Source organism: Calypte anna, chromosome 2 (genome assembly GCF_003957555.1).
Source record: "Calypte anna isolate BGI_N300 chromosome 2, bCalAnn1_v1.p, whole genome shotgun sequence".
NCBI classification, from domain to species: domain Eukaryota; kingdom Metazoa; phylum Chordata; class Aves; order Apodiformes; family Trochilidae; genus Calypte; species Calypte anna.
This window is the reverse complement of record NC_044245.1, coordinates 30,656,337-30,675,540: the sequence shown is the minus strand read 5'-3', so window position 1 is coordinate 30,675,540 and position 19,204 is coordinate 30,656,337. Positions and strand designations below refer to the sequence as shown.

At 37.9% G+C, this 19,204-nt stretch overlaps 1 protein-coding gene across 1 annotated transcript in view; it reads right to left on the bottom strand.

Moving 5' to 3' along the window:
* The window catches only part of HDAC9 (histone deacetylase 9), a 453,995-nt gene that overhangs the window by 105,100 nt on the left and 329,691 nt on the right, over nt 1-19,204 (bottom strand). The window contains exons 17-18 of the mRNA XM_030444746.1: nt 16,709-16,758; nt 3,032-3,139 (exon numbers count right to left, since the gene is read on the bottom strand). Coding sequence (XP_030300606.1) covers nt 3,032-3,139; nt 16,709-16,758 — 158 coding nt within the window. The remainder of the gene's footprint in view (nt 1-3,031; nt 3,140-16,708; nt 16,759-19,204) is intronic.

Below are 19,204 nucleotides of genomic sequence, written 5' to 3'. Positions count from 1 at the left end.
TTAAACTAATAGCTCCAGTTTCTCATGTATGTGGGCTCTTTTCTCAGACTTGGTCTATGCAAGTTAGTTTTACTCTGAGGTTATACTAATGGCTATTTCAGATAGAGGTATCTGTGATTCTCCAATGCAGTGAGTAGATAATCCACTGCCTCTGCTGCTGCAGTCTGGAGCACTGCCCTGTGGGAAGCCCTTGCTGTGTCTTGCAAGTCTGACTTTGTGAACTTCAGGCCATGCAGCTCTCCTAAGGGAACTGTGTGAGTTCAGAACAAGTCAGTATGTCCTGTCTCATAATCTACGTTTTTTCTTAAGATGACACCAGAATGACAGGGCACCATCTGATAGCAAATCCAAAGCAATAAAACTCCAGGGAAAAACTACAGCAGGTTTCTTTACTGCTCTCATCTTGCTATTTACAAGTTGCAGAGCTGCTATTGCTTACACAGGAGTCTTGGAAAGCATTTTTTTTTTGTCATCCAAAGGTTTTGAAGCTGCAGCAGATCACTCCATATTCACATCAGAGCTTAATCCTCCCACTCAGTACTCACTATACAGGCCCCAAATAGTTGCTTCACATGCATAGTTGCTCAATCAATGCACTTGGAAGTGGATAGTATCAGTTATTTCCCTTCAAAATTTCCCAAATGCAGTACAGAATTGGCATTTTCCCTATATTAGGAACAACTGATCAATGCAAAATCTATCCTTCTATTGGAAAAATAGCAGCAAGATGGAACAGTGACATGCTAAGCCAGAAAGGTAGATTGGAATGTACTAATATGGGGCTAAAATCTTACTGCTACCTAAAATCTCATCCTGAATACCATGTAGAAAACCCCAGAATACACTGCAGTCCACCTCCCCCCCCCATACTGCCATTTATCATATGAGACTGTTGGGATCAGCTTGCCAGGAGAACCCAGGTTTGTGTGGACGCAGTGACAAACATAGGAGGATTCTGCCCAAATAACTAATTTCAGGATCAGTGCATTTCCAGAACTTCTGCTATCATTCTTTTCTTCTGTCAGTTAGTCCTTAAAAACCTCTTCATAACTTTAAATTACAAACACCACATGTGGACTGTTAGTTCCTATAGTTGGCATGGTGGTGTCTAAGTCATTGGGCTTCATGCTAGAAGTAGATAGGTTAGATAAACACTTAGCAGGAATGGCATGAGTATTCCTGATTCTCTGTCACAGCAAATACTTTCCACTCCTCTTTATTAAATGATTTGATAAAAGCCAACAATGTTGTATATCTACTGAACAATTACCCTTCCTATACCTGAACCAGAAGCTGCATGGGACTGATTCAGCTTTCTGCACTGTATTCAAAAGTTCTATTTAGGAACAACAATTTTACAGCTAAATACAAACTAGTAGCAAATTTAAGATTTGTTTACAGACTGTTGCAATACCAATAGCAACCAAAAACTCACTGTGGCTCATGTTTGATTCTTTTCACAGAATCACAGAATGTCAGGGGTTGGAAGGGACCTCTGAAGATCATCAAGTCCAACTCACCTGCCACAGCAGTACCAAAACTAGGGCAGGTCACTCAGAAATGCATCCAGATGGGTCTTGAAAGTCTCCAGAGAATAAGACTGTCCATCACACATACATAAACAACCAAGAACATTCAGACTGAAGAATAGCACCACAAATGTGCAGAGGTAAGCAGTGAAGACTGCAGAGGCCCCTGCTCATGTCAGCTGTACACAGGACTTATCTCATTAGTCTTATCATTACTTGATTTCACAAAGACTTAGAAACAGATGTAGGTCTTACCATTCCAGGTGTAAAAACCAGCTAAAAAATCCTTTGCTTTCCTTAGCCCCATTGGGTGAAAGTAATGCACAGTGAGTTGTGTATTGAATCCTACTGTGCCCAAAAAGCATAATGGATTGAAGTACCCATAAGAAAGGATGCACAATAGGATGCCATATGATGCTCCCTGTTCTTGATCTAGATGTCAAAATTTGTACATTTTTTGTAATAGCTGGCAAATAAATTTGGTGTCTGAATATGAGAGTTTACTAACAGTATTTGAATGGCTCAGAGCTATAGTACTGCATTTCACCAGAGCACACTATCATTTATTTACCTGTGTCTTCTATGTCTGTGTATATATATATGCACATAAACATATGTACCCCTCCCAAATATGTAGCTAATGTATTTTGACTGAAATAAGAAAATCTGTATGTTCAAATGCATTTTTAATTTTAAAAATCATCATACAATGTAAATTATGTGTATTTCTATCTTGATTTTGGAAATGACTGGAAAATACCATTCCCATTAGTATTTGGACTGAAAAGTGAATAAACAGTTTCATTAATGAGACATGTTAGCTCCAACTATGTTTATTGGGGCAAGCCTGCACTCTGGTCGCATATGGTGCACCTTTAAAAAGGGCTGTTAAAATACCAAATAAAATGTCAAAGTCCGTCAGGTCTGGAGCTTTTATAAATTGTTTAGACTGGGGATAATTTGGATTTTGTACATCATGCCTTGCAGATCGCAGGGCCCGGAGATAGGAAAGGAAAGGGGGCCAGGGAGAAGAGCGCAGGGCAGTCAGGCGGGTAGGAAGGCACCTCCAGGTCACAGCTCTCCTCATCAGCCTCCTTTCTCTTCCCTCTTGCCTGCACAACACTATTCACCTCTCATCTCTCTGGGTGGTATCCCTAGGTTATGCCACGTGACTAAACAAACATCCTTAAAACATTTTGAAAAAACTCAAAAATCACTGCAGGAGGTAGTGGCGGATGACGTGCACGACTTCACTTTGGGCTGTAGCGCTCCTGGCTGGGAGCACCCACCACAGCTTATGGCAGCGTGTGGGCAGTGTGGCCTGGAGAAGCCTCCTGAGCTGCCACATCTCCGTGGCCATCCTCCCAGCCCTCCTCCCGCCACCCTCCCTGGAGTGGAGTGGTTGAAGGATGCCTCCCCTCCACCCTCCCTCCCAGGGTTCCGCCGCCCACCTTCCCCCTCCCCTCCCATCTCTCCCACCCACAGAGTGGCCCGGACCTCACCTTCAGCTCCCGGGAGGCCACGCGGGCCGCCAGCTCGATGACACAGCCCACCGCCATGCGTGCCGCCCCGGCCGAGTGCAGCTCATTCCAAACGGTGTCACTGTCCACCTGAGCAAACAGCCGGCCCCGGGAGGAAGGCAGAGGAGAGGGAGAGAGGGAGAGGGAGAGGGAGAGCATGAGAGAAAACAAACCCGTGAGGGAGGGCTGGCAGCGTGACAGCCTGCGTACAATAACATCAGTCTTCCGTCCTGGCCAGCTGAAAGGCCTTCTGGACATGGCTTTGCTTATGCTTTTTCTCTGCACGGGCTTCTCCAATGGAAACACATTCCTGTCATGCCTCGCTGCCATTCCCTGTTTAGATTTCTCATTACAAACAGCATTACACCGGCTGGGCCGAGCCCAGCCTGCCCACCAGCAGCCAGATGCCGAGCGCTGCGTCCTCAGGATGGTGGGGGACAGGGATGTGCCAGCACCGGGATGAAGGATCCGGCAGGGAAGGCCACCGCTGGCTCCAGTGGCAGGCACAGGCAACACCTGCCACCAAAGCTCACCCCTTTTCTTTTTTTGAAAACTAAAAGCTCTCATCTTCCCTACCCAGCCATTAGTCGTTTTCAAGTGACTGAAACCCAAATTATTGTTTAGATTCGTTTCGGTATTCGCTCTTGCCATAGACAGAAAAAAAAAACAAAACCCATGAATAAAATATAGGTGCCCCTTGCTGTATCTCCAGTTTTGATGAACTAATAAATTTGGGCTGAAAGGCTTTAGGTCCCACTTTGAAACACGAATATGGTTATTAAAAGCAGAGAAAATTGTCCTTTTTCTCTTCTAAGTAAGCAAGTGTGACATATAAAAAATTGCATGAATACTATATGAAATAGAAGTATAAAATATTAGAAAGATAAAATAAGTGAAATAGTATAAAGATAGTTAAGCAGCACTGTTCTACAGCTTCAATTGGTATCTTAGAATTTTATTTTTGAAATCTAATAACTATTTATTTGCAGAAAATTATAAAAAATATATAGGTGAAATGTTCTATACCCCTTATATGATATTATGACAAGTAGACATGATGGTGTAAAATAGTCTGAAGACATCCAAAGAGACAGCCAGACTTCCTCCATGGTGCTCCATGGGAAATGCATTTAATTGTATCATACCATACAAATTTATCATGAAAAGAAAAACGTTTAGGAATAGACAAAATACTGTGGCAGATGCTATTTGGATAACTTCCAAGCACACTGAGGCGTGTTTTCAGTTCAAACCAGAAGCTTCTGTTCCTAATTTCTTAAAAAAAAAAAAAAAAAAAAAAAAAAAAGAAATCAAGTAATTGAAAATGGATGCAACTGCTGCTCAGCTCTCAAGGTTCTGAGGAATTTCTCTGATTAGTCATTTGAAACAGAAAGAAGCTTGATCTTCTCTACACCTGTCAAATGTCTTCACCATTACTGTTACAATAATATTACATTTCAAGCTATGAAATTGAATTTATTTTTCAGTATACTGGACCTGAGTTTTCTAGCATTTTGATCATGTTTTCAAAGTAGGCCTGAATAGGACTGGATTTCACTTGTAAAGATTAGAATAGCAGTAATAAGAGTACACGGTGTTTTCATCTAAGGAACTCAAAATGGTGTACAAACACAATTAAGCATCATCAGATTGGTACAGGATGATTTGTTATGTTTGTTTTGCAGATTGATAGCCTGAGATTTAGTGGAATTAAGTAGTGCTCCCAAAGACACACACATCAATAGGTAACTAAGAAAACTACAACAAGAAATAAGAAAGAAACCTAGTGGGGGGAAAAAATACGTATTTAACGTTAGGCAGAGCTTCAGGTTGCCTAAAGTTGCTTTAAAGCAACTCTGAGTCAATATTCATTCTTCAAATAAATAAGGAAATAAATAAGAAGAGGTCATTGGTTAAATCAATTTAATCAAACCACAATAAAGTTTGAAAAATACTGCGCAGTACATTAAATAAAGAAGTATTAAAAAGAGAGGTGGGAGGGAGTACTTTCTTACCATTTTTATGGCTGGCAAATTAAGGTTAACATGAAGGAGTGGCTGATGAAAATGATTCAATGGCAGCTGCTCAGTACACCAGGGCACCAGCAGGAGCCTGCATCCTCAAAGGGACTATGATTCATTTCCAGGAAGGCTGATTAAGTTAAAATTGTAACCACAGCTTGAGAGTACCCACCCTTCAAGACAGTTGTCTGCTCTGACACATGAGCCAGCTTTCTCTCCAGCTTTTGAAAGCTGAACATTGCATTGGCCAAGATACGGCATTTGTTATTTTCTGCTTTCAGATGAGTGTGAGAAGACTGAGCTGGGACAGTAAGACCAAATATAATCCACTGAAAAGTTTCCTTCAGACCACTTGAATAGCTGCTACCCAATTTTCCCTGGACTGGAAGTAAAAATGGGCAACAAGGAAACAAAACAGCACTTCCTGAGGAATTGAAAATGGCCACCTAAACGTACAGAGGAAATTTGGGATATTTTAGCTGATCCCTTGGGCATGCTGCATCTGATGAATGGTAAACTTTTAAAGCCAGAGATAGCCAACTGAAACTGCATACCTTAGTGCACAGTATGTAGTTTTCTTGTAAGACAAGAAAACTAATGTAAATATATGAATAATTGCTCTGAAATGGTACAGTATTATAAAGTCAGATGTCAGATTCTATCACACACTCATGCATAATTAAGACTGGATTTCTGAAGAACATCTCATGAAGAACAACCTACAAACACCTTCATCATGCAGCCAGCACTTTATCTGTAGTGACTGGAAAATGGCATCTCACTCCATTTTATATCTGTTAGTTCTGTGTATTGCCTTAAATTTTTCAGGTGTTTAAACAGAGGGGTTTTTTTGTTTGTTTGTTTGTTTTTGTTTTTTTGGTGTTACTCAGTGTTTACTTTGTGAATTGCTGTTGAAATACAGTGATGTAAGTGGTGAACCCATTGAATTAGAGCTACTAGCTGGGCCAGTTGTCAAGCTGTATATGAAATGCATCTATGTAAAATCCTACTAGATATGCTTTTCTTAATTCCTGTGAGATGAAATGGTTGGATTTTGTACAAGTAAATGAAATAGGATTAGACACTGTGGTTTCTGGTTCTAGTTCATGTATATATCACACATATCTGATAGTCTATCTAGATGCTGAGTGTGCATGAATTTGTCACAAATGTGATGCTTTCTGAATCACAAGACTAGGAAAAAGTCAGAAGGAATTTTCCAAGAGGTTACTTTTGCTCTGCAAGTGCTTTGGAGCAGCCAAAGTATTCAGCAAAACCCCTATCTTGATTAGCATTTTTTTTTTAAAGTTAAACAAAATCTACAGATAATATAGTGTTTGTAGCTTAATGCTGACACCGAATATTTGGCTTTTTTTTTTCTGCTTAATCATATATATTATTTTCATTTAAGAGTCTTTTAAAAATTGTAAGGGTAGGAAAACATTCTGAATGTCTAACCAGAAAGAAAAGAATGTGTTTTTAAAAGCATCAAAATGCCAGTGTTAAACTATAAGCATAGCAAAAATTTCTTTATCAAAAATCCTATCACTGACGCAGGTCTTCAAAGAAGGATTGTGCATGAAAGTACCAAGAGCCAGAAAACATGAGTCCTATCTGAACACTGACTTTCTAACACACATATGGATTTACTTCACTCCCAGTTTCCTGAATGAGCAGTGTAGGCTGCAGGCTCTTTCAAGCACATCTAGTATAACTCAATCATTGGCATGTGTAGCAAAGCTAATACTCTGTAAAGCTACAGATGATAGAAATTAAGCTACCTGTCCCTGAAGTGGATGTGGAGGCATTAAAGAGGAAGGGGATGACTTAAGTGAAAAGAAATGTAGGTAACTTTTCCTGACTGAGTGCAACTAATGTTTCAAGCTCTGTGTGCAGAAAATCCCCGCTTTGCACTATGAAAGGAATTGATACGAATGCTTCCTGCAAAAAATATCTCTGTGATAGCTTGACTTTCACATTGAAGACTTTAAGCATACAGAAAGCAAGCTAAGAAACAAGAGGCCTCATAGCAGAGGTGTTTCAGCAGGCAGAAAGCTTGTACCACAAACCTTCATTGCTGGAATATTTCATATGAAGGATGACTAACTAAAATTTGAAAGCTACCAGCTCTGTACTGCGTTCAGTTTGTTGCACATATATGTGAAGGTGGCTTGAAAGGATATGGAAATACATCTGAGAGAGACATTGTTTACTCAAAGGCTTTTCTGAAATACCATAGTTGCTGAAACTGGAAATGTTACTTGTCCTGTTAATTACAGTTATCTGGAACCTGCCTCAGAGAGGAAAAACAGTAGTTTAAATAATAATCTAAAACATTTTTAAAAGATATTTATAACTGCCTTTTGTTTTACCTGTCCCTTCTTCTGCTAGAGAATCTCTTCACTCTTCATCCTCTGCTTCAGTTCTCCTTCCTCCAGAAACCTCCTGGGATCTGCCTAATGGTCACTGGATCACAGTTCTGCTGAACAGAGATGCTGCTTGCAGTCTGACACACCCTTCCATTTTTCAGACCCACCATGGTGTATTCATCTTTGTGAGTTATTTCTCTTTCTTAAATAATCATTGTAAAACTCTAAAGTTGCCTTAAATATCCCACCACTGTTAACTATACTACAATATAAAAGTGATCTCTAAAAGGAACTAAAAATATACTGAATTGCTCATCCTGCTCTGGATTCTTTGCACAACTGTTGCCATCATAAAAATCAAAACCAGTCCTTCTCGAGTTACCACATGTTCTAACCAGAGATACTCTACTTATTCTCTTAGCATAGTTCAAAAAAAACATTCTGTCATATACCTGCTCATGGAAATTTTGACCTGTGATAATCCTTTGATAGCAGCAATGTCCTGAATAACAGTTTAAAAAGCAGAAGTTTTTATAGTAGTTTTAAAGGATTCTTTGACCATTCTTTAAAGAGCAGAGGTTGGGCTCAACTGTTCTTCTATCTAAGTTAATCAAGTATATGTTTCAGATGGATACATTTCAACACAAATCTGGAAAAAATACAACATAAAAAAATCCATCCCACACTTTCCTTTGACATAAGTGGTTAAAAAACTGAGGAGTAAATAAAATCTAGTAAGTTGGCATCAGTGAACAAACTGATTAAGAAATCTGTGCGAAATAATATAGGAGACTACAGACCTTCTCAGTGATACTGCAACTTAATAAAGCTTGTGTACTGCAGAGCCAGTTCCTGTGCTTTAGCTTTAAAAGCTTTCAGAGTCTCACAGTGTTATACTTATGCCAGAGCAAATATATTTCCATCACTGGGTGTTTTTAGTTCCCTGGCATGAAAATAGAAATTAAATCTTTTCCTGGAGTGTTGCAACCTCTAAAAACTGTGTGTTTGTGTGTGGCATTTTGATATCACTTCCAGCAAGGAGTCTGTCATTCTTGGAGGCAGTTGATGCCAGTAAACACTAGCACATAAGTTTATGATACTTTGCTCCTAACCATGAGAATTGCAGCTTCCCAGGTGTCACACTCATAGCTCTCACCTCCCACTCCTACAGATGTCCTGGTAATCATTCATCTAGGATTTTCACTAAGAAGCAAAAGGTCCTCATCATGCTCTCTGCCGCTGTTTCATCTCACCATGACTAAAGAAGCGAAGGTGTGCACATCATCTCCAAGGAACAACTTGTAATGAATGACCTGTCAGCCATCTCTCTTGTTAATGAACAAAGGAGAAAAAGTTTGCATGGCTGATGTCTCTTCCATAAATCCTGCATACATCAAGTGTATAAAAGTGGGCTACTCTAGGAAAAAAACATTCACAGTGATCTTCCTTTATTTTTACTGCTATTTTACAGCTGTATCAGAGATTTTTTTTTTTTTCCTGTCACAGGAATTTCCATCTGCTTTAATCAGAAATGCCTGTCATAGATGGTATTCAGAATATCAGCTTTTCATACTTGCCTTCCAGTGTGCTTTACAACTAAATTGTGAAGGGGTGTGATCTTTAGGCTCTAGTGGGATGAACAGTTCAAAGAATGATCACAAATTGTAGCTTAAACAAAGCCTATGGAATTTAATAAGGTTTGCATTGGTTTCTCTCTTGTGTTTGAATAATTCCAGTAGAAGAATTTATCAGCAATAATATTAATGGAAATGGACTTCTAAAATTAGTTTTAGACACTAATAATTCTGATCCCCAGAGACTCTTTCCAGGCAAGAACAAGGAATGTGGATAGTACATTCACCCATTCAAAGCAGAATATTTAAGATTTTTTAACTTGTAAAGTTATGTTAAATCAATGCCCATTTTCAGAAACTACTCAGTACAAAAAAACTCCATGTAAAAACTATAATGTCATCCATAGCAGCATTACTGATGTAGTCAGCAACAGATAAAAATGTCACACCACTACTGCTGTACAAATGCAATTATTCACCTGAAGGCTTATAAAAATTCAACCAAATACATGAGGTCTGTATTAAAAATAAATAGCTATATATTCAAAACTAGAATCAGAAAAGAATCAGTCTAGGTTGATCTGAAGCCTGAATAGGCTGAATATCTTCAGAAGAAATAGTTTGATTCTGTTACTTTTTAACTTTTATGACAGGCATTCGGAATCTCTGAGTCTCATAAAGCATTAGTTAGACCCCCTAAACAGTGATGTGTGGATCATTGGGAGGGGGAATGGAGGGAGGATAGCATGGATTAGATGTGGATTAGAACTTGTTTTTAGAAAAAACTCATAAATAAAACACTTAGGCCCAGATTCAAGTCTCAGCTATGTGGCATATATCACCAGATGCTTGTAAAAATGTTACTGCACTTTCAGACCTAGCTCTGAGTACTCTATTAATTTAACTTGACATTTGTTTTAGTATTTAATGGATTAGTGTGTGAAAATGCTTGTGCAACTGCCTTCTTATGTTTGATCATGCAGTTTCCAGGAGTTCATGGGCAGATAGATAGAGCAATGTGCAGTCAGTTGTAAGGCATACAGTTACAGAAAATAAAACTGCTCTGTGTAGAAGTCAAGCCTTGTTTTTTAAAAGTCCCGTCATTTACTGCTGAGCACATTTTAGCAACACAGAATTTCAGCTTTCTTCTTAGATGTAGATGATCCTTGTGCTAGAGGCCACCATGGAGCTATGCTAGAACCTGGTGTTTATTCAGACAAGCAACACATGAACATTTACTCTTCAGAGAGCTTTTTTGTCCATGCTGGGGGCTAAATTCAATCAGTAAGCACAAGATGTGCTTTTAAAGCGCAGTTGTGAATTCTGCTTTCATTGCAGAATTCCCATCAAATCCATGTGTGTTCTGTGATTATGTCTGGGGAGAATGAATAGCATCAGAAATAGTGGAATAGTTATTATTCCACTATTTACATTTAACAGATGTGTGTTTATATATATATATATATGTATGTATATATATATATACAGAAGTGTTTCATATTCTGGCAAATAAGAAGACTTCTTTGCATAATGCTGGCTTTGATAACGCAATAGATTTTAGGAAATGCATAAAATTTTACCCTATGCTTGTTCATTAACTTCACAATGATCTTCTGCATTCCATGCACTGCATCTTTGTTTGCAATTTTAATCTAGTCTAGTACCAAGGAAAAAAATGTCTAAGTGTCCATTCCTACAAAACACAGACCAGTGAAACAGCTGGCTCTCATGAACTGCCAAAACTAATGAGGAATACCACCTAAAATGTGCATTCACCAGCAACACTGGGAGTACATTGTGCCCTCATCCCTTTATCCTGTGGATAGCGTAAATAGGTTTATCTGGAGATGCACTAAGTGACTGAGCATGCAGATCCTTGAATGCCCTGAAATGACAAAACTCCAGCCTTTGCTCCAATCCCATCACCTGTGGCCTTAAGTCATGCCTTGAGGTGGCACAAGGATGGCTTTTTTTGTCATATATTTTGATGATGTCTGCAGAAAATATCACACAGTTAATGCTGTGTAGCTATGAGTCCTACATAGCCTTGCAAAATATATCAGTTAAAGTACAATGTGCCCATGAGGTTCTTTTGACTAAATCTTGGAATTTCTTTAGCAATGGTGTAGCTGCCAGAGACACTTAGAAAGTCAAAATGTCCCTTAGTTTCAGAAATATCCTGCAATCTGCTCCAGAGTTTATAGGTCAATATATTGACATCATGGTATATTAATGATTCCTCAATGGAAGACAGCATATTGAGTAGATGAGCTTCTAGGAATAACAGATTGCTTTTTTCCCCAAACCAACAGATACGTTTTTGTTGATTTAGTGAAAGGGCTGTACCTGCTATGGTACAGCCTGGGATATAGGGGAATGACACAAGTCAATTTTAACATCTGAATAGAGCTGATGTCTAATCTGAGCACCCAGACCATAGGCAGTCTGAGTCGTTTACAGCCAGGTTTGCATGCTGATGTAAAGAGAGACCTCTAAGCAGCTTGGAGCCTTAAATCTCCTATAAGGAGACAGCACCATCAACAATGTTTTCTCAAATTTTACACTCTTGTACCATGGTATTGGAACCAGTTTGGTATTGTTAGCTCCTATACAAATAGGAGGAATGAAGAGTTATCTTGTGTAAAGATTGAAAATTCTACCTGTGCCCAGACTGAGAAAATCAAGGGGAGAATGAGAAGCAGCAGAAAAAATTTGCTGCCTGAATAACTTACTCAAGTTTTCACTAGTGAAATCTCACCTCTCTTACTGCTTTTTCTATCTGTGTGGTCAGGACAAAGATTAGTACTGTCCAGCTACCAAGGACTACCAGCAAGAAATTCAGCATTTAAAATATGAGTATTTTGTAAGTTATGTAAAACTATAGAGAGATTTTATAGCCTTACATTTCTTTTCTTGATAGTTGCAGGCCAAGTTCTTTACTGATACGAAAGATCAAAGCTACACTTCAGTAAATGAAACTATGATAGCAGTTAATGAAACAATACCAGCTCATCCCAAAGAAGTTCTTATCTCTGTTTCACTGCCATAACAGCAAAATTAGGGGAAATGCAATGGAGTTTCCATAATATGTACATGCCATTCTCAGACATTCAGATGAATTTGGTTCTTTAGCCCATGAACCACTCTGTTCAGCCCCCTAAGCATTTATTCTGCAGTAGTCTGACTTCTTTCAGGGTGGTGTTCTCCCTCACCTCCTCCTTTTGCAATTTAAAGACCTGACTTTACATATTACAGGTTTGGAGCAGTATCTTTTGAGGATGGGGGGAGAGGAGGAGGGATTGGATAGCTGCCCAATTTCATATGATAAAAGTGAAATTCTCTTCTGTCTGCAAGACAATCCCCAGGGAGCAACGTATGAAACCCAAACTTAAATAAAATCATATCCTGTTTGCAAACATCATATTCCCTTTGGTTCTCAGTAATCTGGACCCATAAACCCCAGCACAGCTTGAGAGCCCATTCCTCATCTAAACATATGCCATAAGCTCCTTTATACTTTTACAACCATGTCAGAAAATAATATTGACTGCCAATAGTGATGTGATTGGAGTTGCCTCCTCTGAGCCATAAAAGAAGCAGTCTGTTATCAATTTCTCTAAATGCATCAAGGGAATTATGGGTCGGTTCAGTTCCAAGTTATAAATGACAATTCAAAAGCCGCAGAAGTGTTTGAAGCTGGGAGCCGATGATGACATTATCATAAAAGCCTGCTCTTCTTTGCTTTTGTGGGGTTTTTTGCCTATCAACTAGACAAAAAAATATGGCTGAGAAATGACTTCAAGATTTCTTCACACAGCAGCAGGTCAAACAGGCAGGAAAACAATCACTATTTTTAGTGACAGACTGAGGCAAGGAGATGAAACTAACTCCCATTAAAAGTAGATTCCTGCTTCTCTTATTGTCATTTTCACAGTGCAACAGAAGAGGAGGAATTGCAAGAGATGGATGCATTGATCAAATGATCAGTTATAGCTCTAGTGGCTCTTTACAAATGAGAAGTTGTAGAATGGTCTGATAAGCCACAGAACTAAAAACTAATTTGTGATTATTCTCCCCATTTGACCACTTCACCTGCAATCTACCTACCTCTCCTGGAAACGTTTTCACATTCCAAACCTCTGACTATCTGCAAAAAACATTTTTTTTTTTTTGTTATTATAACTGTTGGCTATAGATCTTCTAGTCTCTCTCCAACACAAGGAATTTCATCCCCTCTGGTACTAGAATTCTTTAATAATCATTAGTTCTGGAACAGTACTGAGAAAAGAATAAAAAGCTTGAGAAAAGAATAAAAAGATTATTGTGAGAGGGAGGTCCCATACTTCAGTGGACCTTATTGTTTATCCTGGATAGTCCTTTGATAAAAAAATAACTATAATTGAAAGAAAACATGATATAAAGAAATTTAGAAGGTTAGAATTTTTTCTCTCTGTGTAACCTGTTCAGTTTGGCTGTCAGTCTGAAACAGATCTGTGCTCTGTGATAAGAAAGCTAATAACTACTTACATAGTTTTATATAACTGCAAAGTTTGTTGTTTCAGGTTTGTTGTTTCATTTCTTCTGAAAGCCTAACATATACCAAGACTCTGACACCTACAGTCCCTATCGCTACTTGAATGAAGATTCACATGAATGAAAAGTGTTTACAAAATCAGAAAACAGCAGCTTTAAATGTGTTTTGCACTAATGTAAGAGATTTAGAGTGACAATGATCAGAAAATATCAATTACTAGCAGTGTCTCTTGTTTGCTTTTCAAACTTCTTGAAAAAAACCTTATTTTACTGTAACTGGAATGTCTAAAGAAGATTTCTGATCTCAACTCAAATTCATTGATGACAGAGATAAAAGCAAAATCAATAATGTAGTAGATTCAGGGTTACAAAGGTTAGCCAGACCTTTGTTAGTGAAGAATTCAGGCCATCCTAAACTCATGCTGACATAGACTTTATAGTCCATCAGCTGATCATGTCTTCAATGTCTGTGAAGTTCTAGGTTCCAGAGCAGTTATAAGACTGTCCAGTGATCCTTTCATGTGAAATATATAATCTGTTTGTGGGGGAGGGACTCAGAGCTAGAACTTCACAAGATAGGTAGATCATAGACTTGGATACATGGGTTTGATCCAACTTATTTTCTGTCTAACTCACCCAGTGTTCTTTCAATTAGTGACACGCCTTTGGTGCATGGTGTGAGGGTACCCAACCAGAAAGAGCCTATGAGCTACTCAGTGGTATAATACCCACTAAGAGGTGGAAGCTCTGATATTAAATCCTGCCTGACAGTGGAGAGAAATGAGCCTAAATTTCCCATCCCTGGTGTGAGTAGCCTAACCACTAATCTATTTCATAACAGAATAGCTGCATAATAACAGCCAGTAAGGTCCCCATATGGTTAGAAAACAATAACATCAAAGAGCTCTGAAAACCAGCGTTCTGGAGGCAACCATATAGTCTCCTGCAAGAATGGGAGTCTTTTTTCCTTATACTTTTTCACGGTATTCTTTAAATAACAAGCAAGCAAGCAAGTAAGAAAAAAAATAAACGAGAGGGAAAAAAATTAAAATAATTCCTCTCTTCCTCCTTGAAATCTTTATATGAACTACTCTTACTGCTTTATGTTGATTATTGCTTTATAACTCTTTGTAATTAAGTTAAAAGCTACTAAGTGGCAATGCTTCTTTCTTTCCACCATAATTTTTAAAAGTAAATGTCAAAATTGCTTTCCACGCAGTCTGAAGCTCCTTTCCTGGAGCTCGTCTGAACCAGTGGAAAGCTAAATATCTCTGAAAGAGAGCTCCTAATCTGATTATTTACCTTGAAAAAAAGGTCATAACCCATTCCTTTAAAAGAGCCCCACAGCAAGTCTGACAATAATATGTAGAAAGGCAAACCAACTAGAAAAAAATAAATAAAAGATACATTCCTACATGTTCTTTAATGCAATTTCCATTATTTAAAACAAGAAATAAAGCAAAGTAAAAAAAGTGTAGATAATTTTAAGTTCTTAAAAAATGAATTTATACTGAGCGTTTCTGAATTGTGTTAGCTTTAAAATTGATTATATACTTCCATTAGTAGGATTTCAAAGCTCATCTATATTCAAGGTTTTTTAAAACCACAGTAGCTTGTTTCATAGAAAAATCTTATGCCTTAATTTTCAAGGCACACCACTGTCCTATTTAATTTCCAAAGCCTCGAAAGAGATTTGTCAAAAATTTTACATCAGTTTCTCTTTACTCAGAAGTCTGAACATCCTTTCTCAACTATACTTATCTCATGTTGTTTTCTCTAAACTTATTAGTAATTGCAAAAAGTTTAAAAAATTACTGTTTTCTTTATACAGAAATGTGTGCATATATGTGTGTATGCATATGTGCACACAGTAGTGCATAGAGGTGTCTGTGAACATGAATGTCTACATGTCAGCGTGTAAAGTTAGTTGATCCACACACAGAAATGACCTCCAAGGTTCCACATTAGAAAATTTCTAGTAAGGCAAGTTCCAAATTTTAGAAATAATCCTTAGAAAGTTAAGTCCACAGTAAAGAAGCTGGAAAGATTAGCACATGCAGATTCTTCATTGCTAAACTCATAGTTCAGAAATCATTGAAAATTACTAAATACTGAAATTTTAAACTGAATTTTTCTTTTGCGCGTGTTAAAACTGTAAATATTAATATTTCTTCTGTCAGGTACCTCATAACAAAAAGCCCCAATATAACTAAGATTAGTATGGTATGGAATTTATCCTTTGTGAACAATAGAAGTTAAAAAAAAAACAAACATTTAGAAGATTGCATTGTAAAGTGACCTCCAGAGATTGTGGTTTTATTCCTGCACACTCAGAAACAGTGAAAGGGAACTAAAATATAGATGCATCAGCCAGCCAGCCCATCAATATAATCATCTCCCTTTGATATTGCTGGCATAAATAAGGGACCCAGCTGAACCAAATTGTAGAATACTTTTGCTTGAAAAAACCTCTGTTTCTGAAAAAATACTTTTCCCTGGCATTATCTGCACCAGAATTTAACAGGAGAATGATACCAACAGCAGGAGAAATTCTCTATTGTTCACATTTTTCAATAACTTAGATTAATTCTTTTACCCAGGCTTGCAAAAAATTTTCATCTGCAGAATTTTTTCATGTGTCCTAATACTGACAGAATGAATCTACTTCAAAGCAGGACAGAAAAATGCTCAAAAAATGTGTTCATTTAACAACACCCCAGTTATTAGCTAGCATCCAGTGAGCATTTCTGATGCTAAATTTTTTCTTTGGCGACTTTTTTGTTGTTTTGAGAAAGGTGAAGCTGGATTTATTTTCCAGCAGTACACATAACAGTTTCTCCAAAGCTCATTCTTCTGTAACTGTTGAACTCATGATACTTTCCTCAAAAATAGAGCTCATGTAAAAAACCCAAAGTGGGACAACTAAGAAATATGCACATTATCACAAAATATGTTCCTATCTAACTATTCCAAATGCTTGTTGAAATGTACTGTCTTCTGTGTCTTGGAAAACCCAATATGATAATGGCTCAGGTTTCATCTCTACGTTTTCATCAGCTTCTGAAGACTTTGAACTGATAATGCAGTAGTGCTAAGGAATTCATGAATGAATACATATGTTGCGTGCTGTCCCTCTTGCAAAAAAACCAAACATTTACTTACCCCAAGTCCCCCACAAGGCAACAAGGAAAAGAGTTTTTGAGACATGTTTCCTATATATTAAAGAAAAAAAAAAACAAAACACACAATAAGCATCATTTATCAAAAAGACACTTCAGTACTAATTTTTTACAGTAGTTCAGATTTTAGTATCACACAATGAAAATGCCATATATTAGAATAAAAAAATATTAATAGTACTTAAAAAGCAAATCAGCCATAGGGCATTTAAGGTGCTCTTGTTTGAGTGAAAAATTTTAAGATTGGTAAGCATCAGTTTCAAAGGACTCAATGATCAAATCTCCACAGAAAGTCACTCTGAGCAAGGGCAACTAATCATCCTGATATCTGTAACTGATAAGCAGCTTGTCTAAGCTAGTCATCTCAGCTTCTTCTACAGTGAGATAGGCACTTCTGCCCAGTCTAGATGACTGATGGGATGAATTATACCTTAGAAGTGCCTGTTTTGTTTCACTGACAACAGAGGGAACTTCATTAAGCTTCCATGAAACAGATTAATTATTTCTTAACTTCATCTCGCCAAAATTTTCTCTTTTGAAAGTCAGTCTTAATCTTCCAATCTACGTAAAAAATATGTTCTCTTCATTTACATACTATCAATGAATAGGCTAATATTTTTAAAACAAAATGAAGCATTAGTTTCTCCAGTATTACTCTGTAAATACATTCTACTAATAGGGAAAAAAACCCACCTAATAGACTTTAGAATCTAATTTCTATCTTACCCTGCTCTATACATTAGATTATGTGATAATTTTAATCTTAATATTTATACTCACTTTTTATTCATTCATGTTTTCTTGTTTTGTACCACTAAACTCACTGTTTGGCTTGATAAGGACAATATGAAAATCGGGTAAGGATCTCAGGATTTGATGCAGTTCCTATCCCAGTATGTAATCTGATCCTAAGGCAGCTGTGGAAGAGAACATAAGCTTTTCCCCTGCCGTATCACAGAACTGTCTTTGTAACTTTGCCATCTGGAGGAAACGTTAGATAGTGAATCACTCAAGTTACCTCGAGGAGCCACCCATTGTTAGGGATGGGGCCAACGCTGCAGTTACTCATGTTTAGCAGGTGCCAATGAAATGCATAAAGACAATTATAAGCCATCATCTTTGAAGTACAAGAGAGCAGACTGCGAGGTCTGAGATGAAGAAAGTGCTTTACACTTTGAGTAAAATCCAAGATGCATTTTGAACTGGCTAAAGGCCTTTGATCAGTTTGCAGAGTTTGTGAGAGAAGCCAAACAAAACCTCCTGTGGAGCTACCAGGGGAAATGCAGGTGCAGCAGCTATGCAGAGGATTCTCATACTCTGAGTCCTCACGGCTCCAGACATGCAAGGAAATGTTGGCTGCAGGAGACTGTCAGAGCAGAGGTACAGGAGGAGTTGGCAAATCTCTAGCAAAGCAGATCCACGAAGCAGTGTGAACAGCAATTTTTCAGTTTTTACCACGAGGAAGATCAAAAAGTCTTGAACAGATAGCTAAAAAAATTAATGCTCTTAAAGTGCCAGGAGGCGTTAATAGAAACATAAGCTGTAATTTGAGATAAAAGAAGGCACTTTTAGAATATTGAGTGACTAGACCTTTTTTCTTAACTTTCACAGCAGAGTGGGACAAAAGAGAGAACAGATGAATTCTCATTTATCTCCCTACAGCCAGGCACTTTGTGCATGGTAAACACTATTAAAACCAACAAACACAAAGTAAAAACAGAAAAGCAGATGGTGAGGAAGAACACTAAAATCAATCAACAGATAGAACTAAAATGGGGGGGAAATAAGCATGAAGACTTCTCAGTGTGTCAAGAAACTTGACAGGACACTCACTTCTTATTGCTCATGAGTCAAAAAGAAAGAGTAGATGACAGACTTTGCAGAACAGGAAAAACATTGAGATTTTTGTGAAAAGAACTGTGGGGAAAAGTTCTGCTAAGAGAAAATAGGATCATCACTTAAATAACCTCACAAAAAGAAGAGAGCTCACAACACTCTTTGCCATAGGTGAATCAGCAGCAGAAACCAAAACCCAAAAATGTGAAAATTAATCAAGGGGAGAGTTTCCCATGATGTTTGGAATTCATGCCCCAGCAGAACTTGATAGATAACAGTCATTTCACAGTAACACCCTTCCACATCCAAGAATATGTTCAGGATACTCATTGAAAAGGTATTGGCATACTTCAAGTAAGATAGAAGGAAAATCTCAAGTAATCCTATCATTTGACTTTGCATCAGGGCAGATTTTGCAGTCACTAGGAAATCACTTGAGAAAAACAATCTTTTAGAGAAGAATCAGTACAATTTACTGATAGAGCTAGAAAAATTATCCAAGATTTGCATTCTAAAATTTCAGACCACAAAGGCAGTCAAAGCTGGATAGCCAATCTAGGTGTTGAGGCACCTATCACTGACTGAGGGCAGTCAAAGAAGCTGCCTAGGAGATTAATGAGGGGGGACTGAGTGTCTGACGAGC